The 20,689-nt window shown below is 43.8% G+C and overlaps 1 protein-coding gene across 1 annotated transcript; it reads left to right on the top strand.

The window, feature by feature from the left end:
* Positions 1–17,765: 17,765 nt before the first annotated feature.
* LOC143363701 (uncharacterized) lies at positions 17,766–18,476 on the top strand. Its single transcript, XM_076804248.1, has one exon. It carries the CDS (start codon positions 17,766–17,768, stop codon positions 18,474–18,476), a length of 711 nt encoding a protein of 236 aa, XP_076660363.1.
* The last annotated feature ends 2,213 nt before the right edge of the window (positions 18,477–20,689 follow it).

Below are 20,689 nucleotides of genomic sequence, written 5' to 3'. Positions count from 1 at the left end.
AGGATGAGGAGGACGACGTATTAAAACTAATAGGGCAACTAATAAAAATCCTCAAAAAAACTAAAAATTCAACACGCGAGGTTAAAAATTATTGTGCGGACCCACTAACGGAGGTAAAAAACGTGACGAAATGTCACGCCAGCCAAGCGGATAGACTGCTCGAAGTGGCGATCACCAAGCTAAAAAACATTGAACTAATAATAGAAAATAAACAACTCAAAAATAGTATACTGCATAGAGATATGGGAACGCAATGCTCCTTAGCTAAAAATGAAAATAATGTTCCACCGAAACCCGAAAAGCATAAAAAGACAGCAGAAGGACTGAAGAAAAGATTAATGTATGAAAGTGAAGCGGAAGAAGCAAGCGGCAAATTGAACAAGGAAATCGACCATGATAAAGAGAAAGAAAACGAATGGAAGACAGTCGAGAATAGAAATAAAAACGAGGAGAAGAAAGCTTTAAGGAAAAAGAAGAAAGAAGAGGAAGAAGCAGCAGAAGCAGAGAAAAGGAAACGGGAACAAGAAAAGGAACGAGAAAAAAGAAACAAGCTTCCTCCCCCTCCAAAATCGGAAGCTATAATCATTAAAACATCAGAAACAAGGACCTTCGCGGATTTATTTAAACAACTAAAGACCAATGCTGGAGATAGATTGAATGGAATTCATACCGTAAGAAAGTCCAGGGGAGGAGATCTCGTTATAGAGATGGAAAAGGGTACCACTGCCGGAGATCTGGAAAAATTCGCGAAGGACACCCTAGGGGGAGATTGCAAAATCAGGAGAATGGCCCCCAAGGTAGTGTACGAAATAAAAGATCTCGATCCAACAATCGACAGAGGGGAACTCCAGGAGGAACTCGAAAAAATTCTAGGAATTCAGAAAGATGAAATAGAGGTCAAAAATATCCGATTCGGATACGGAGGAACTCGGATGGCCATAGTTGCCCTTCCGGCTAAAATATTGGAACAATTGGGACAGGAAAATAAATTAAAAATCGGCTTTACAAACTGCAGAGTCAAAAGGACTCAGAACATTCTAAGATGCTACAAGTGCCACGCTTTCGGGCACTTATCGTACAACTGCACGTTAGATCTGAAGGGTCAAGAACTCTGCAGGAGATGCGGGGCAATAGGACACCAAATTAATGGCTGTGAGGCAATAAGATGCTGTGTCCTCTGCATCCGAGAAGGGATACACGCATCGAAGGCCGAACATGTTGCGGGGGCGGTAAACTGCCCGCAATATAAAAAATTTTTGGAGCAATCAGCTAGGAGTAACGCATAAAATTCAATTTAAAATTATTGCAAATTAATCTGAACCATTGTAGGCTCGCTCACTGCTTGCTAACACAAACAGTCGCAGAAACGGGGGTGGACATCGTTCTGATTTCAGAGCCACTTTACAATCCAGGAAACTGGATTTACTCAACTGGAAATTCAGCAGCAATCTGGGTCACTAATACAAACGGCTTTAAAAGACAAGAGGACGGAGACAGGGTACAGGAAGACTACGTTGCGGTAAGAATTGATAACCTCACGATAGTAAGTACCTACATTTCTCCAAATATCTCTACGGATCTCTACACACACAAAATAAAGAAACTAATGCAGTTTGTCGACCAGGAACGCCTGAAAGGAAAAAGAATTTTGTTAGGAGGAGACTTTAATGCTAAATCCCCAGCCTGGGGATCTGTAGAACAGAATCTTAAAGGAACAATATTATTGGAAGAAATGCTAAGGATAAACATCTTCCCCTGTATCCCTGAGGGAGGACACACCTTTGAGAGAGGGAAATCCACCTCAAATCTGGATTTCATAGCAACTACCCGGGACCTACAAGAAAAAGACAACAAAATCATTAATAAAGTACTTAACAAAGAAACAGCATCCGATCACAAATATTTGTTCACAGAGATTCAAACTAAGGACGAGATGCAAAGGAACAAGGGAAGTCAAAGCAATAAATGGAAATTAACGAGAACAGGACTCCTCAGGCTGGGGACGGCGCTGCAAAGATCTATCATAGAGGAAGGACTCAACGAAGCAAACTATTTTAATAAAGACGAGGAAACTAAGTTTCTAAACAATATTTATAAAATCTGCGACGAAGAGCTAGATAAACCCGAATCAACGCATAGAAAGGTTAAAAGTAATATCTGGTGGACTCCTGAGTTAAAGAAAGAAAGAGATAAAACCCAGAAACTTAGAAGGTCAGTCCAAAAAGCGAGGAGGAAGGGTAAGGACGACGAAAGGGAGGCCTTAACCTTCCTATACAAACGAGCTAAGAAGAACCTACAAAGACTAATTTCCAAACAGAAAGAGATATCATGGAACGAACTATGCGAAACTATTAATAAGGACATATGGGGCAAGCCCTATAAAATAATCATAAGACAGGTTAAAAAAGACAATCCTCCAGCCTCTCTCTCAGCAGAGTGTGCAGCAAACGTGATGGAGGGATTATTCCCACAAGATTTTAGACAACCTGACGAGCAACCAAGTGGAAACAACGGAAGCGAGAACAATGAGACAGAAAGGGAAAATAGCCTGAGAAACCAAGAGGAGACAATCGGAAGAAAAATACCCGAGGTTACCTCGGAAGAAATCATAGCTGCTTCCAAATTGCTGAAATCCGGAAAAGCCCCGGGAAAAGACGGTATGCAACCTGAAATTATAAAATTATTAGCAGAAACAAGGCCGGACAGATTTGCTGCCCTCTTCAAGGGCATTCTAATTAGAGGGAGTATACCACAGCAATGGAAAGTAGCAAGAACAATTCTTCTTAGAAAAGAAGGTAAGGACCCTTCCTCCCACTCTGCCTACAGACCAATTTGTATTCTAGATGCTGTGGCCAAGCTCCTGGAATATGTCATCCGGGCGAGATTACATGGAGAGCTAGGAGAAAGACCTTTCAGCTCAAATCAATTTGGATTCACTAAGGGAACATCAACCATACATGCAATGGAAATCGTCAGGAAAGCGGCAATTGAGGCCTCGGCAAAAAACAGATTTGCGGTCATGATCGCCCTTGACGTAAAAAACGCCTTTAACTCTTTGAGCTGGAAGGCAATCGACAACGAATTAAAAAACAGGAAAGTATCCGAGTATCTCGTCCGGATAATAAGTGACTATTTCAGGGGCAGAATGGTAGAATACGAAGCATCGGAAAAATCAATAGAACTGAATATGAAAATGGGAGTCCCTCAAGGCTCAGTCCTCGGCCCTTTTTTGTGGAATTTGGTGTACGATGGACTTCTAAATAGATCGACACCGCCGATGACACAAAAAATTGCCTTTGCAGACGACTTGGCCATTATTATTCAGGCTTCTACCACCAATAGACTCAAGCTGAGAGCAGAAGAAATCGCTGAGGACACCAAACAGTGGATGACCACGGCCGGACTGTCCCTAGCGGAAGACAAAACAGAAATCATGTGGCTGAATTGTAAATATGTTGACCCGAACCTTTGTTTCAGAATAGGAGACGCTGAGATAATACCGAAGAATGAATTGAAATACCTCGGAATAATCTTCGAATCCAATAAAAGTTTTAAAAAACAAATCGAGAAGGCAACTAATAAGGCCATAAGAACGATGTCTGCCCTCAGCAGGATTATGACAAATAAAATTAAGACTAGACAAACAGGAAGAAAGCTGTACTTTATGACTATGGAATCGATCGTGTTATACGGAGCACCAATATGGGCCGAAGCTGCGGAAAAAATTTTCTTTAGAAGATTACTCAGAAAAACGCAAAAAATGGGGCTTACAAGAGTAGTAGCAGCCTATAGATCGGTACCGTTAGAAACTTTAGCAGTCTTAGCGGGGATCCCCCCCTGGGATCTCAAAGTATTGGAAAGAAGAAGAATCTTCGAGGAAGAAAATGATATGACGTCATTTTTGAGAGAACATGGGCCTAACGCCGCGGAGAATAGAGGACAAAATCCACCACCAACTACTGGCATAGAGGAAGAAACTACGGAAGAAATAGTTGAATTAGCAATTTCCAGGTTCAAAAAACAAATCAGGAAACAAAATAAAGAAATCACTCTCCAAAAGTGGCAAGATGAATGGAACCACAACGTTGTAGGCCGATGGACACACAAACTTATTCCTGATATAGATAAATGGGTAAATAGGAAACACGGCGAGTTGAACTTTTACCTAACACAAGCCCTTACCGGGCACGGAGTCTTTAATTTGTTTAGAAAACGCATTGGCAAAACCGAATCAGATGAGTGCTGGTTCCATCCGGGAACCACTGACACACCGGAACACACTATTGTCTCATGCCAGAGATGGACGGAGGAGAGGAAGCCGCTCTTGGAAGCCCTACGAACCGATGCGGAATCTCTGTCTACGGAGAAAATAATGGACGGTATCCTAGAGAGCGAACCTACTTGGAAAATATTTATGGTCCTCTGCAGAAACATCCTAAGCACGAAGGAAGAAGAGGAAAGAAGAAGAGAGAAAGAGCTGATAGACAATCCGATAATAAGAGGTACAGACGAAGATCTGGAATCTGCCGATGCCGAAATCATGGGAGACCTCTAGATAAGTATTAATCAGATCCTAATTTGCGACTAGTAAAAATAAATATTAGAAAGTATGATACTCGCTAAAATAAATGTAATCTCTCTGTGTTGCAGCGCTTCCCGGGGGGGGGGGGGGACCGAGGAGCGGAGGACATCGCGGGAAAAGGAGGCCTCAATAGACGGTGGAGGATGCCGAAGGTCAACCGACGCCTGTGAAGAAGCGAATACGCGGGACCAGGCTAGGGCGACAACAAGGAGATCAACCACCGCTAAGTAGAGGGAGAAACTTCCAAGCTCAACGCAGACAACCCTTCAGCATCTCGGCTCCCCCCCCCCTTGGCCCCTCCACACTCCCCCGGGGACGCTGTAGCACGGAGCAGACGGTGGAAGGCAACGAAGCCAAAGGACCAGCGGCGTATTACTTGCGGCTCCGGTTGCAGCTTCCCAGGCGCCACTTACCGACTCCGGGCAGAGCGCGACACCGCGAAAAGTAGGATAAAGTAGGAATCGCGCGAGAAAGCGAAGATAGCGGGCGAGAAGTGACAAGGTAAATCAGGGGCATACTCCCAGCGGCGTATTGCTTAGCACTAAGCGACAAGATGGCGGACGACGCTATCAACACGTGGCGAATTGTATTTTATTAAATTATAAGGGTTAGGGGAACTTTTAACGTGCCAGATTGTAAACCCGACGTTTTTTGGAAACGGCGAATCTTTTGATATAGAAAAAACAACTGAAAAGGGTCTATTTTAAAAGATATTTTCAAGAGGGGGGGGGGGCTAAAAAATTAAGATGAAAATAAAAATTTGCACCTTTCTAAACGCCCGCCAAAAATTTGACCAGATAAAATATTAAAAATCTTGATTTTATAGCTAAAAGAAATTTCGTGGAGCACAGAATACGCGGCTCAGGCCACGGTAATAGTATAATATGTACATAGTCGTTTCCAGAACACGGGCGGGTAGCACGAAGAAAGTTTATTAGGAGGAAAGTATTAACCGGATAGCATAGAATATATTTTAAAATTAGACAGTTAGGCAATATACTAACCGAAAATAGAAGAAGAAATAGGACACTTGCCCCTCTGTTTCCATACCACAAGGGTAAAACTGGAAAAAATCATAAGACGAGGACGTTAACGATAGAACAACTCAGGTCAAAGCAATCAAAATATCAAAATTTTGAAATGATGGGGTTACTCGAGTTCAACTACATTGTCTCGGCGTAACACAACACACCACGACCGAAAAACGCTCGGAGAAACGGGTAGGGAGGGGGAAAGTCACCGAGGCCTCCCGTGCCTCAGGATTGAATTTGAAAAGCAGAGCGAATCGAAATCTCACCGAGCTAACATCGTAAGAGAGCATAGAAACGCGAAAATTTCAACCGCACTCGCGAGTTTTACTTTAATTTATTCTTACTCGAAATAATAAGTATGAGTATATATAAAAGTAAAAAGTGTGTGGAAAATTCAAAACCAAAAGGACTATAAAGCCAAAACGCGAATAAAGACGCGATTCACGCGGAGTTCGGGTTAAAAACCCCTCAGGGGCGGATAAACTCCTAAGAGGAAAATAACTTGAAAGAAAATAGCAGATCATCAACTATAGAATCTCGAAAAACCAAACGCGAACATCTGAAAAAGAAAAAGAAAAGATTAAACTCTTAAAATTAAATCGGGTACACTTACGTGAAAATAAGATACTTCCAGCAAAATCCGGGAAACGGGAGTGCCGAAAAACTGCATATACCTGAAAAGAAAGAAATAGAAAAAGACTAGAAGTTTTTAAAAATAGTAGAGATGTCAATTAAATTTTAAAAATAAATAAATAATTAAAACCGGTGAAATAACAGTGTTAGAAAACGAACAATTACACTCGATAGATTAATACCAAGTGGACTATAAAGCAGTTTAGAATTTCCAAGTGTCAAGTGACGAGAGAGATAGAGAGAAAATACATAGAACAAGAGAGGATAGAGAACACCCGAAAGGCCAAGCCGAGAAGTTCACACAACGTGAGGGGTCGGTCGGACGGTGTTACCTAAAGTAAGGTAGGAACTAGAAGAGTTAAAACCGCAGAGGGATAACCAGTAGTAATTATACACCGGATATAAAGTCTTAGGAGAAAGAGATAGAACTCGGGTAAAATACAAAAATAGGCCGATCTCAATAAAATTTTAGGGCCGCCCATTTCGAAGGGTGGCGAGTCGAAGGGGGTCGGAAAGGAGAAGTTATTCTCCCCCCCGAAAACTTTTTTGCTCTGCACCCACCCATTTCGGAGATATAGCGATTAGCAGGCTTATTTTACGGAAATTAGGGAAACGGACCAGACGAAAGTAAAGTGCTCGCCCGTACCGTTACAACGAGCCGCTGAACGCCGGAATCGGTGAAAGTTGAAAATTAGCGTGCATACCGGGTGACCAAATAATTTCGGATCCTAAAAAATCTGAGTACGTGGGTCGACTCGGTAGGGGAATCTAAGGGGTGTCTGTGATCTGGGGAACGGAGTTCCCCAAGGCAAAAAATTTGTCGAAACCCCCCCCCCCCCTTTTCGAGATAACAACACGGACAAGGGGAAGGAGCTGATTCTCGAAAAAACTTTCAACGAGGCAAGTTACGCATTCAACGAGGGCTTTACAAACATATAAGAATAAGTGGGGGTCAACTATCCAAAAACCCCCACTTCCCTCTTGCGAAATCCAGAAATTAGCAGAATTTTAGCATTTCTTAGCGTTTTTTCGTCACTTTCAGACGATTTTAGATAATTCGAAGCGATTTTAGAATTTTTCCCGTCGATCGCACGAGATTTCTTCAAAAATTCTTACAATTTTGCGAATTTCGTCAAATTTTCGTAGCTAGTAGGTAGAGAGAATATCGTAGCCGCTAAGTAGATTTCTGCGGACCTCGGCTATTCTGTGCGAATTTTAGATAAGATAGGTTAGGTTAATAGAAAAAATTAGAATTACAACTGTTTGTGTTGGTTTTTTTGGTTTTTGGTTAATAAGGTTTAGCTAGTAAATTTTTAGAGTTTAGGTTTTAGATTTGTAATCTTAGGGTTAATCTCGAGTTTAGTTACTTTAAGTGTTAGTATATATAAAATAGATTAAGTTTAAGCGAATCGATTAGATTAAATTAAATTAAGTACATGCGCGACCAGCGATAATAGATTTTTAACGATTTTGTAGAAATTGAAAAGTTAAATAGAGGCAAATACCTTTAAAAAAAAAAAAAAAAAAAAAAGGATGAGATAGGATAGAGGATACGATAGGATAGAGGATTGGATAGTATAGAGGATATTATAGGATAGAGGATAGGATAGGATAGAGGATAGGATAGGATAGATTATAGGATAGGACAGAGGACAGGATATGATAGCGGATAGGATAGGATAGAGTATAGGATAGGATAGAGTATAGGATAGGACAGAGGATATTATAGGATATAGGATAGGATAGGATAGAGGATAGGATAGGATAGAGTATAGGATAGAGGATAGGATAGAAGATTGCATAGGATAGAGGATATTATATAATAGATGATAGGATAGGATAGAGGATAGTATAGGATAGAGTTGTAAAAGAAATACCTTGCGCTGCCTTGTATACAAGCGTGTGTCCGTTGCGCGAGGAAGAATTGTCGTTCCTCAGACAATGTTGTGGCGCGCGGTCGTCGCCCCGTGTTTTTCGACACAATAACTGATCGACGACGACTCGCCCTACAAGGTCAGAGTGAAAAACCGCCGACACTAGTTTTCGTTTTGAGTTGTCCGTTAAGCCAGTTCACGTTCAGACTTGGCAGAGAACATTTAATAAAGCATCTTTCTAAATTACACGATTTAGCTTCCTGAAAAGACCCTTCCACTCTACAGTATCAGAAGTGGGATAACTGAACTGTTTTTTTTGGAAACAGTTCGCGAGTTTAGTTAGCGCGTCCGTAAATGTTGGGCTATCCGTTTAGTATTGATTTCGTTAGTAGTGGAAGTTTTCAATAGTCATTTTCAGGATATTTTGGACTGGTTAGAACAAAGAATCTTTTGTGAAATTTTTATCCGTTTGGTGATTTTGTTTAAGAAACAGTGTTCTCGCGTGTTTCATCTTTTGTTTGACTTTGCCTTATTTTGGTTATTGAGAATATTTCGAAAATGCCAAGACTGCCAATTTTGAAAGAATCCATCAGTGATTTCACGGTTTCGGAATTAAGAATCTTACTACGTTCGAGAAATCTGGCAAGCAGAGGTTGGAAGCACGATCTGCTCACACGACTACAAAACGAAATTCCAGATTGTGACGATCACCTGCAAGAATACGTAGAAGAACTCCAAGGATTGCGGGAAGACGGTTTAACAGAACGAGACGATATAGTGGAAAATACATCTTTGTTAATTGGGGAAGCAACAGTTCAAGAGAACAATGCCGTTAGTGCTCGCGAATTCGAACTCCTCCGACGGGAAAAAGAACTTTTGGATCGCGAAATACGATTGATGCGATTGGAACGCGATTTGATCCAACCTTCGCGACCCGAAGTCGGTAATGTTTCAGGACGATCCGTGAATATACGCCACATTGCCGTAATGCTGAATGAGTTTTCGGGTGATGGCGACAATTTTGGCAATTGGAAGCGGCAAGTAGAATTGTTGAGGCAAACGTATGAATTAGACGAAAATTCGACGCGTCTGTTGATCCACCAACGATTAAGAGGGAAGGCGTTGAACTGGTTTCGAGCACGATCAACTAACGTATCGCTATCCGTTTCGGGAATTTTTGAAAAGCTACAATCACTGTTCGATCACCGTCCGAACAAACTGTCGTTAAGAAGGAAATTAGAAGCATGTATTTGGAAGAAAAATGAATTTTTCGCCGATTATTTTCACGGTAAACTGACACTAGCCGAAGAAGTCAGTATCGACCAGGAAGAGTTAATTGACGTTGTTATCGATGGTATATCTGACACCGAATTGAGGAACCAGGCAAGGATGCAATGCTTCGAAACAACAGATCAAATGCTGAAAGCGTTTTCGAAACTGACATTGGAGGATCCGAAGCCTATTCACGAGAGGAAAGAAGTGAAGTGGCCTGCGATAACGGAGAGGGCAGGAACGACGTCTCAAGGAATTCGTCGTGAAGAGAAATGTTATAATTGCAATAACAGTGGTCACCTACAACGAGATTGCCGCCAGCCAAAGCGTGATTGGGGATCGTGTTTCAAATGTGGAAGCCGGTCGCACAAAGTCGATAGCTGTCCACAAAACCGGCAAGAAAGCAACGATTCTCTACCCAGAGCGTCACGACAGGGATCATCGAGGCCGACGACTGTCAATCTGGTACAACCAACGTCGACGCAGACTACATTTATGGTACCATTTAAATTTTCGCTGCATACTCACGATGGTAATACTTGTGATTATTCTCTATCTGCTATGATCGATTCAGGTTCCCCCGTCAGTTTGATTAAGTCTAGTTTTATACCCGTAGCGTTTCGGTCACCTTATCAACGTACAGATTCGTTTAGCGGGATCAATGGTTCACCTTTGAACGTTGAAGGCATTTTTGAAACGACTGTTTGTATAAATAATGTAGATATTTTCATGAAATTTTTAATCGTTCCGGATACTACTATGTATTACGCCGTTATTTTAGGACGAGACTATATATTAAATCCTTCGTTAAAAATAACACTAGGACAGCAATTCCAAATAGAGTGTGTCGACGATTTCGAAAAACAAATTTTACAGATTCATTACGTCGATGGGTCAACGGACCCAATAAAAAATTTAGATATAAACCCCGAAATGTCGGGCTTAACCGAGGCTGTTAAAAATTTATTTTTCGAAGCACTAAACTCTTGCGATAATAACAGCATTACTCCTACCGGTTTCGAGATGGCGATCGAGTTAAAAAATACGCAGCCTATTAGCTTTCGCCCCAGGAGACTCTCCTTCGCCGATAAAGGAAAATTGAAGGAACTTTTAGACACTTTGCTTAGAGATAAGATTATCCAACCAAGGAACTCTCCGTACGCGAGTCCAATTGTGTTAGTACGGAAGAAAACAGGCGACGTGAGGTTGTGCGTAGACTATCGAGCATTGAATGCAATAACAATTCGAGATAATTACCCAACCCCGCTCATTGATGATCATTTGGACCAATTGAAAGGAAAAAAATATTTTTCTAAACTCGATTTACGTAATGGCTTTCATCACGTTAAAATGGCTAACGATTCCGTGAAGTATACTTCCTTCGTAACGCCACTCGGTCAATACGAATATTTGAAAATGCCTTTTGGCCTAACAAACGCACCGCGTGTATTCCAACGTTATTTATCTAACATTTTCCGTGAATTATTAAACGATCATAAAATATTATTGTATTTTGACGACATATTGGTCGCAACAACCACAATAGAAGATCATTTAAATATTTTGCGTAGTGTTTTTAGTTTAGCTGCTCAATATCAATTAGAGTTTCGTTGGGATAAATGCTCCCTTTTGTACACACATGTGAACTATTTGGGTTATTTGGTAGACGAGACAGGAATACGGCCTAGCAAAGAAAACGTAGAATCTGTTCTGAATTACCCTATTCCGAAGAATACCAAAGAACTACATCGGTTTGTTTGCCTAGCCAGTTACTTCCGTCGATTTATTAAAAATTTCTCAATTTTAGCGAAACCTCTTTACGATACAATAAAAATGAACGCAGAATTTCGATTTGGTCCGAACGAACATCAAGCTTTCGAAATTTTGAAACAACGATTAGCAGAGGAACCTGTCTTAGCAATTTATGACCCGAAATTGGTAACAGAATTGCATTGCGACGCCAGTACTAGTGGATTTGGAGCTATCTTGCTTCAGGAACAGGCGGATGGACTTTTTCGACCAGTATTTTACTTCAGCAAGCGTGCAAGTACCCCGGAATCAAAGTACCATAGTTTTGAATTAGAATGTTCATCCATTATTTACGCAATTAGGAAGTTTTGATATCTATCTGTCTGGAATACATTTTAAAATAATTACAGATTGTGACAGTTTTCGATTAACTCTGAGCAAACAAAATGTAAATCCACGTATTTACCGATGGGCTTTATTTTTAGAAAATTACGATTACGAGATAGAACATCGACCTAACGAGAGAATGAACCACGTAGATGCATTGAGCAGGTGTCATAATGTATTAGTTTTAGAGGGGAACACGTTCGAGCAAGTTCTAGCGTTAAAACAATGCCAAGACCAGACCATTCAAGCAATTCGGAAACGTTTGGAAATAACCGAAGACAAAGTTTACGAGCTTAGAAATGGTTTAGTATATCGGAAAGCAGGAAAAAACAAGTTATTATTTTATGTGCCACGGATATTAGAATCAAATGTATTGCGTGCCTCCCACGACGATTTGGGGCATTTAGGTGTCGAAAAAGTGGTCCAGCACATTACACAGGTATACTGGTTTCCGAACATACGACAAAAAGTTAAGCAGCACATTTGGAATTGTCTCAAGTGTATAGAGTCTTCCCCCTTGGAAGGCTGAAGCGAAGGGCTTTTAAACAATATTCCGAAAGACAATGTACCATTTAACACGATACATATAGATCATTGCGGTCCGTTTGAGAAAAGCGGGCGTAGTTATAAATTCATACTATTAGTTGTCGATGCATTTACAAAATTTATTAGATTGTTCGCGTGCAAGTCCACAACGACCGAGGAAGTTATTAAACATCTTAACGATTATTTCCGAAGTTACAGCAAGCCCAAACGTATAATTAGCGATCGCGGATCCTGTTTCACGTCGAACATTTTTAAAGAATTTATTGATGAAGCAGGAATAAGCCACGTGTTGATAGCTGTCGGAGCACCTCGAGCCAACGGACAGGCTGAAAGATATAATAGATTAATAACGCCAATGTTAGCGAAATTATGCGAAGCACCCAAGGATTGGTCTTACGTTCTCGATAATGTAGAATACGCTATAAACAACACAATTTTCCAATCAACTGGAACTACTCCCAGCAAATTACTTTTCGGTGTGGACCAAGCAGGTAAAGTGAATGATAGCGTACGACCAATTCTTCTCGATAATATTGATCAATCGAGAGATTTAGTTGCGATAAGAAACAATGCGTGCGCCGTTATTGATAAGATGCAAGATCGCAATAAATTACTATATGATCGGCGTCACAAACAGAGCACTCAATATGGAGTCGGAGATTATGTATTGATTAGGAATCACGACGTTACGCCAGGAGTCAATAAAAAGTGAATACCTAAGTTTAAAGGCCCATATGAAGTAATTAAGGTGTTAGATTATGATCGATACGTAGTCAGCGATATCGATGGGTTTCAACGAACACGTATACCCTTTTCGACGGTCGTAGGGCCCGACCAAATGAAACTCTGGCCAAATAATCGTGATGACTAATAATTTTATCTCATTTTATGTTACAATTTTATTTTTTTTGTGATTCCACTTTATCATATCTTTGTATATCGTTTCCTTTGTTTATTGCTCTGTTAGTCGCTGTGAAATCGACTTTGACCGAGGACGGTCATGGTGTCAGAATAGGCCGAACTGTAAAAGAAACACCTTGCGCTGCCTTGTATACAAGCGTGTGTCCGTTGCGCGAGGAAGGATTGTCGTTCCTCAGACAATGTTGTGGCGCGCGGTCGTCGCCCCGTGTTTTTCGACACAATAACTGATCGACGACGACTCGCGCTATAAGGTCAGAGTGAAAAACCGCCGACACTAGTTTTCGTTTTGAGTTGTCCGTTAAGCCAGTTCACGTTCAGAATTGGCAGAGAACATTTAATAAAGCATCTTTCTAAATTACACGATTTAGCTTCCTGAACAGACACTTCCACTCTACAGAGTATAGGATAGCATAGAGGATAGGATAGGATTGAGGATAGCATAGAGCATTGGATAAGATAGAGATTAGGATACGATAGAGGAATGGATAGGATAGAGGGAAGGATAGAATAGAGGACAGGATAGGATAGAGGATAGTATAGGGTAGATGATAGGATAGAGGATTGGATAGGATAGAGGATAGGATAGAATCGAGGATAGGATAGGATTGAGGATAGGATAGGGGATTTGATAGGATAGAGGATAGGGTAGGATAGAGGATAGGATAGGATAGGATTGAGGATAGGATAGGATTGAAGATAGGATAGGATAGAGCATAGGATAGGGTAGAGGATATTATAGGCTAGAGGATAGGATAGGATAGAGGGTGGGATAGGATACAGGATAGGATAGGATGGAGGATAGGATAGGAAGGAGGATAGGATAGCATAGAGGATGGGATAGGATACAGGATAGGATAGGATGGAGGATAGGATAGGATAGAGGATAAGATGGAGAAATGGATAGGATAGCGGATATTATAGGATAGAGGATAGGATAGGATAGAGGATAGGATAGCATAGAGGATGGGATAGGATACAGGATAGGATAGGATGGAGGATAGGATAGGATGGAGGATAGGATAGGATGGAGGATAGGATAGGATGGAGGATAGGATAGGATGGAGGATAGGATAGGATGGAGGATAGGATAGGATTGAAGATATGATAGGATAGAGGATAGGATAGGATAGAGGATAGTATAGGATAGAGAATAGGATAGGATAGAGGATAGGATGGGATAGAGGATAGGATATGATAGAGGATATGATAGGATAGAGGATAGGATAGGATAGAGGATGGGATGGGATAGAGGATAGGATAAGATAGAGGACAGGATGGGATAGAGGATAGGATATGATAGAGGACAGGATATGATAGAGGATAGGATAAGATAGAGGAATAGGATAGGATAGAGGGTGGGATAGGATAGAGGATAGGATAGGATAGAGGATAGGATAGGATAGAGGATAGAATAGGTTAGAGCATAGGATTGGATAGCGGATAGGATAGAATAGAGAATAGGATCGGATATATGGTAGGATCCGATAGAGGATATGATAGGATAGAGGATAGGATAGGATAGAGGGTGGGATAGGATAGAGGATAGGATAGGATAGGGGATAGGATAGGATAGAGGATAGGATAGGATAGAGGATAAGATGGAGAAATGGATAGGATAGCGGATATTATAGGATAGAGGATAGGAAAGGATAGAGGATAGGATAGGATAGAGGATAGAATAGGATAGAGCATAGGATTGGATAGCGGATAGGATAGGATAGAGAATAGGATCGGATATATGGTAGGATCCGATAGAGGATAGGATAGGATAGAGGATAGTAGAGAATAGAGGATAGGATAAGATAGTGGATGGGATAGGATAGAGGATAATATAGGAAAGAGGATAGGATAGGATAGAGGATAGGATAGGATAGAGAATAGGATAGAGGATAGAATAGAATTGAGGATGGGATAGGATAGAGGATAGGATTGGATCGAGGGTAGGATGGGATCGAGGATAGGATATGATACGATAGAGGATAGGATAGGATAGAGGATAGGATAGGATATGATAGAGGATAGGATAGGATAGAGGATAGGATAGGATAGAGGACAGGATAGGATAGAGGATAGGATATGATAGAGGACAGGATATGATACAGGATAGGATAAGATAGAGGAATAGGATAGGATAGAGGATAGGATAGGATAGAGGGTGGGATAGGATAGAGGATAGGATAGGATAGAGGATAGGATAGGATAGAGGATAGGATAGGATAGAGGATAGAATAGGATAGAGCATAGGATTGGATAGCGGATAGGATAGGATAGAGAATAGGATCGGATATATGGTAGGATCCGATAGAGTTCACAATCGTCTTGCCCACTCTGTCAATCGCGACACTTTCTCAGTTCGTGTCCGCGATACCTGGCCGAGTCTCCGGAGAAGCGACGCGAAATTGTAACTCGATTCTCGCGATGTTACAACTGCCTAAGCGAGCGACACGTCGTGTCCGATTGTCCGAGCAAATACAAGTGTCGCGTTTGTCAACAAACTCACCACACGTCTCTGCACGAAGCGTCGAACAGACGCGCGAATCTTGCCGATCCGCCGGCTCCCCGCTCTTCATCTCCTCTAGCCGGCTGCTCTGCTGTGGTATCGTTGTCTGCGACGACTCCCCGCCGCCCCCCCCCCCTCGCTCGTGCTCTTGGCTACCGCTCGACTCAAAATACGTGCTTCGTCAGGCCGTACCGCGATTGTAAGAGCACTTCTTGATCAGGTCTCCGAAGCTACTCTGGTTACGGAGAGTTTAGCTCAACTGCTTCGCGCAAAAAAGACACGTAGAAACGTCACGATTTCCGCGGTCGGCGGAGCGCACGTAGAAACTGTGCGATCGTCTGTCGAACTTTGCGTGAGCCCAGTACACTCGGCTATTCCGTCCCTGGTCACAACCGCGTTGGTTATGCCAACTTTGACCGCCTATCACGCGCACTGCACTGCGGATCCGTCTTCGCTCAAGCACCTGAACGATCTTCAGTTGGCAGACCCGGTTCCCACGAATTCCGAGCCCATTCATATGATCCTCGGAGCGAACCTCTACGGCGACGTAATTCTCGACGGAATTCGTAAAGGCCGTCAGGGGCAGCCGATAGCCCAGAATTCAATTTTCGGATGGGTCATCTCGGGGCCCATCCCCTCTTCTTCCGTCGAAAGCGACGATTCCTCCTCCAGGAGCTCTTCCTCTTCGCTCGTAAAAAATCGATCCTCCTCGATCGCGTTCTCACACCACTGCTCATCCTCCCTAGAGTCGGAGTTACGTCGGTTCTGGGAGGTGGAAGAACTTCCTCGGTGCTCCCCGTTGACTCCGCTAGAACCACAATGCGAGGAACACTTCATGGCCACTCACTCGCGAAATCAAGACGGACGATTCGTAGTTCGTCTCCCGTTCACTCGCGACCCTCCGCTCGACATAGGTCACTCTCGGCACTCGGCAGAACGCATACTACTCGCATTGGCTCGTAAATTCCGGAAAGATCCCGAACTCGAACGAGAATACTGCGATTTTATGCGCGAGTACGAGGCTCTCGGCCACATGCGACGCGCGACCGCGAGACTCCCCCCGGCCGCTCAGGTTGTATACATCCCTCATCATCCTGTATTTCGGCCCGGGAGCGCCACGTCACATTTACGCGTCGTGTTTAACGCGTCAAGCTTGACCGCTAATGGTAAATCGCTTAACGAACACCTTCTAGCAGGGCCAAAATTACAGACAGACTTGCCGTCTGTAATTCTTAAATGGCGTTCCCGACGCCGCTTAGCGCTACGTGCCCTCGGAAGACAATCCGGCCGATTGTGCGTCACGTGGAATACTCGGGGGCGAGCTCGAGACGCATTCTCTGTGGTGGTCAGGACCCCCCTGGCTAGCCTCATCCGAGGAACAGTGGCCTTCCGAACCCACGTCTGTCACGTCGGCCGACTCAGTCTGTGGGGAGGCAAAAATTACGGTATCCGTTGCTTCGCTTCCCTCCGAACCATGGGACTTGTCGTCCAGATACTCGTCGTGGCCGAAACTTCTTCGCGTCACTGGATATCTGTTCAAATTTGCGCGGGCCTGTCGCCCTCGCCACTCTCATTCGCTCCATTCCTCTACGCCAGGCCGAGCTCTGTCGGTCGAGAACTGTTCCTCCGCGCGAACTTTCTGGATCCGTTACATTCAACGCGACTGTTTTCCGTCGGAAGTCGAAGCGCTCCGCCTGCACCGCGCGCTCTCCCCAAAAAGTTCACTGTCAGGTCTCGATCAGTTCGTCGATGACGACGGAATCCTTCGGGTCGGTGGACGTCTTCGACACGCTCCGTTGGCGTTCAATGTCAAGCACCCTATCGTACTTGCGTCACATCCATTGGTCCTCCGAATCGTTGAACACGCTCACGTACGGTCCTTGCACGCCGGTCTTCAATTGACCTTGCATACGCTGCGACAGACATTTTGGATTCTCCGTGCTCGCAGTCTGGTCAAGAACGTCATTCACTCCTGTGTTGCTTGTGTCCGCGAACGGGCTGCTGTACCAGCTCAGTTGATGGGCCAACTTCCGACTCCTCGCATCTCCCCTCCATCCAGGTGTTTTTCTCACTGCGGAGTAGACTATGCAGGCCCGTTTCAAACCCGCGCGTCATCCGGGCGCGGTATTACCTCGCGCAAAGCGTATATTGCGCTTTTCGTCTGCATGGCCACTAGGGCGATTCATCTCGAGCTCGTCTCCGAATATTCTACCCCAGCCTTCATCCGCGCCTTTGATCGATTCTGCTCGCGACGTGGAATACCTTGCGCGATGTATTCCGACAACGGGACCACGTTCGTCGGCGCGGATCGAGAATTATGTCGAGCGTACCGAGCGACCATCCGGAACTCGGAATTTCTAAATAAAACCGCCAGCGACGGTGTCGCCTGGCATTTTATCCCTCCCTCCGCACCTCATTTCGGAGGGTTGTGGGAAGCCGGAGTGAAGAGCATCAAGCATCATCTGAGGCGGGTTGTCGGTGCGAGAACTTTTACCTTCGAGGAGTTTAGCACCTTGCTGTGCTCCATCGATTGCTGCCTCAATTCGCGACCTCTAGCGCCCTTGCGCGACTCTGTGGACGATTTTGATGTCCTCACACCCGGGCATTTTCTGACAGGCTCTCCGCTCACGGTACCCCCACAACCGTCCGTCCTCGATCTGTCCGAGAGTCGCCTCACTCGCTGGCAGCTCGTCAGATCCGTGACGGAGCAATTCTGGAAGCGCTGGGTGAGCGACTATGTCAACACCCTCCAGCAGCGAAGCAAGTGGCGACGAGAGCAACCGGCAATCGGACTCGGCCAGCTCGTCTTAATGCGGAACCCCACGCTCCCCCCGTGCAAATGGGAACTCGGTCGCGTGAAAGCCGTGCACCCGGGAGCTGACGGTCGGGTCCGCGTGGTCACCGTCAAGACCCCCTCCACCGAGCTGACACGTCCGATTGTCAAGTTGTGCCCGTTACCAATTATTTCCGCTTCCAATTAGAAGGTCTTTCTGTACATATCTCTGCGTTAGTTCTAAGCTCTGCGTTAGGTTTAAGCTCTGCGGTAGTTTTAAGCTCTGCGGTAGTTTTAACATTGCGTGCTGCTAGTTTTAAGACAGGTTGAAAGCAATGTTTCAAGGCGGGCGGTATGTTCGCGATCGCGCGAACGTTCGCGGCGGGGTCCTCGTCTCGCTCTCCGCTTGCCCCGCCGTGACGTCGGCAACCGAACGCGGTCTCGCGGAAAGAGGATAGGATAGGATAGAGGATAGGATAGGATAGATGATAGGATAGGATAGAGGATAGGATAGGATAGAGGATAGGATAAGATAGTGGATGGAATAGGATAGAGGATAATATAGGAAAGAGGATAGGATAGGATAGAGGATAGGATAGGATAGAGAATAGGATAGAGGATAGAATAGAATTGAGGACGGGATAGGATAGAGGATAGGATTGGATCGAGGATAGGATGGGATCGAGGATAGGATAGGATAGGATAGAGGATAGTAAAGAATAGAGTATAGGATAAGATAGTGGATGGGATAGGATAGAGGATAATATAGGAAAGAGGATAGGATAGGATAGAGGATGGGATAGGATAGAGGATAGGATTGGATCGAGGATAGCATAGGATAGATGGTAGGATACGATAGATGGTAGGATACGATAGAGGATAGGATAGGATAGAGCATAGGATAGGATTGAGGATAGGATAGGATAGAAGATAGGATAGGATAGAGGATAGGATAGGATTGAGGATAGGATAGGATTGAGGATAGGATAGTGGATTTGATAGGATAGAGGATGGGATAGGGGAGAGGATAGGATAGGATACAGTATAGGGTAGGATAGAGGATGGGATAGGATAGAGGATAGGATAGAGGATTGGATAGGATAGAGATTAGGATACGATAGAGGAATGGATAGGATAGAGGATAGAATAGAATAGAGGATAGGAAAGGATAGAGGATAGTATAGTATAGATGATAGGATAGAGGATAGGATTGGATAGAGGATAGGATAGGATAGGATTGAGGATAGGATAGGTGATTTGATAGGATAGAGAATAGGATGGGATAGAGGATAGGATAGGATAGAGGATAGGATAGGATAGAGGCTAGGATAGGAGAGAGGATAGGATAGGACAGAGGATAGGATAGGATAGAGGATAGGATAGGATAGGATAGAGGATAGGATAGGATAGAGAATAGGATAGGATAGAGGATAGGATAGGATAGAGGATAGGATAGGACAGTGTTTGGGATTGGCTGCGCGTGACGACAGATCTCGCACGCGAGATCCACCGCGCCGCCCCACTATTGGCGGGTGCTCGTGTCGCCGCGAGATCGACGGTCGATCGACGGCGAGTCGTGCCATAGGCTGTCGCCGCCGGATCGATTATCGACGCGATAATAGACATTCTATTGGCCCGGGTTCAAATTCGGCAAGTCATCGTTCCGGCGGTGATAGGAAACCGCTCGCGGCTCGCCAAAGATCAGATCGTTTGTTCATCTCTCAACGTCAACATCGCGAAATAGTTCTCAAATCGATAAATAGTAGCTCAGACGTCGCGCGTCGTGGGACCGGTCTAGCTATATCATTTCTGTATCGGGATTCTCCTCAGCTCAGCGGAGAATAATCATAAACTCTCTCGGTTTCACACATTTATTGTAACCTGAAGTCCAACCGGTGGGCTTCACATTGTACATATTCCTTGTAAATTTACTAAGTGTAAGTGACGGCCGTTCGACGGTAGAATAAAGTGCTCGTCCCGTACAGCATAATTTATTTTCCGTCCCAATCCGTAACAGACAGAGAATAGGATAGGATAGAGGATAGGATAGGATAGAGGATAGGATAGGATAGAGGATAGGATAGGATAGAGGATAGGATAGGATAGAGGATAGGATAGGATAGAGGATAGGATAGGGTAGAGGATAGGATAGGACTGAGGATAGGATTGGATAGAGGATAGGATAGAGGATTGGATAGGATAGAGATTAGGATCCAATAGAGGAATGGATATGATAGAGGATAGAATGGAATAGAGGATAGTAAAGAATAGAGGATAGGATAAGATAGTGGATGGGACAGGATAGAGGATAATATAGGAAAGAGGATAGGATAGGATAGAGGATAGGATAGGATAGAGAATAGGATAGAGGATAGAATAGAATTGAGGATGGGATAGGATAGAGAATAGGATTGGATCGAG

This window comes from Halictus rubicundus, unplaced genomic scaffold (genome assembly GCF_050948215.1).
Source record: "Halictus rubicundus isolate RS-2024b unplaced genomic scaffold, iyHalRubi1_principal scaffold0099, whole genome shotgun sequence".
Classification (NCBI taxonomy): Eukaryota; Metazoa; Arthropoda; class Insecta; order Hymenoptera; family Halictidae; genus Halictus; species Halictus rubicundus.
This window is presented reverse-complemented; position numbering and strand designations above follow the sequence as displayed.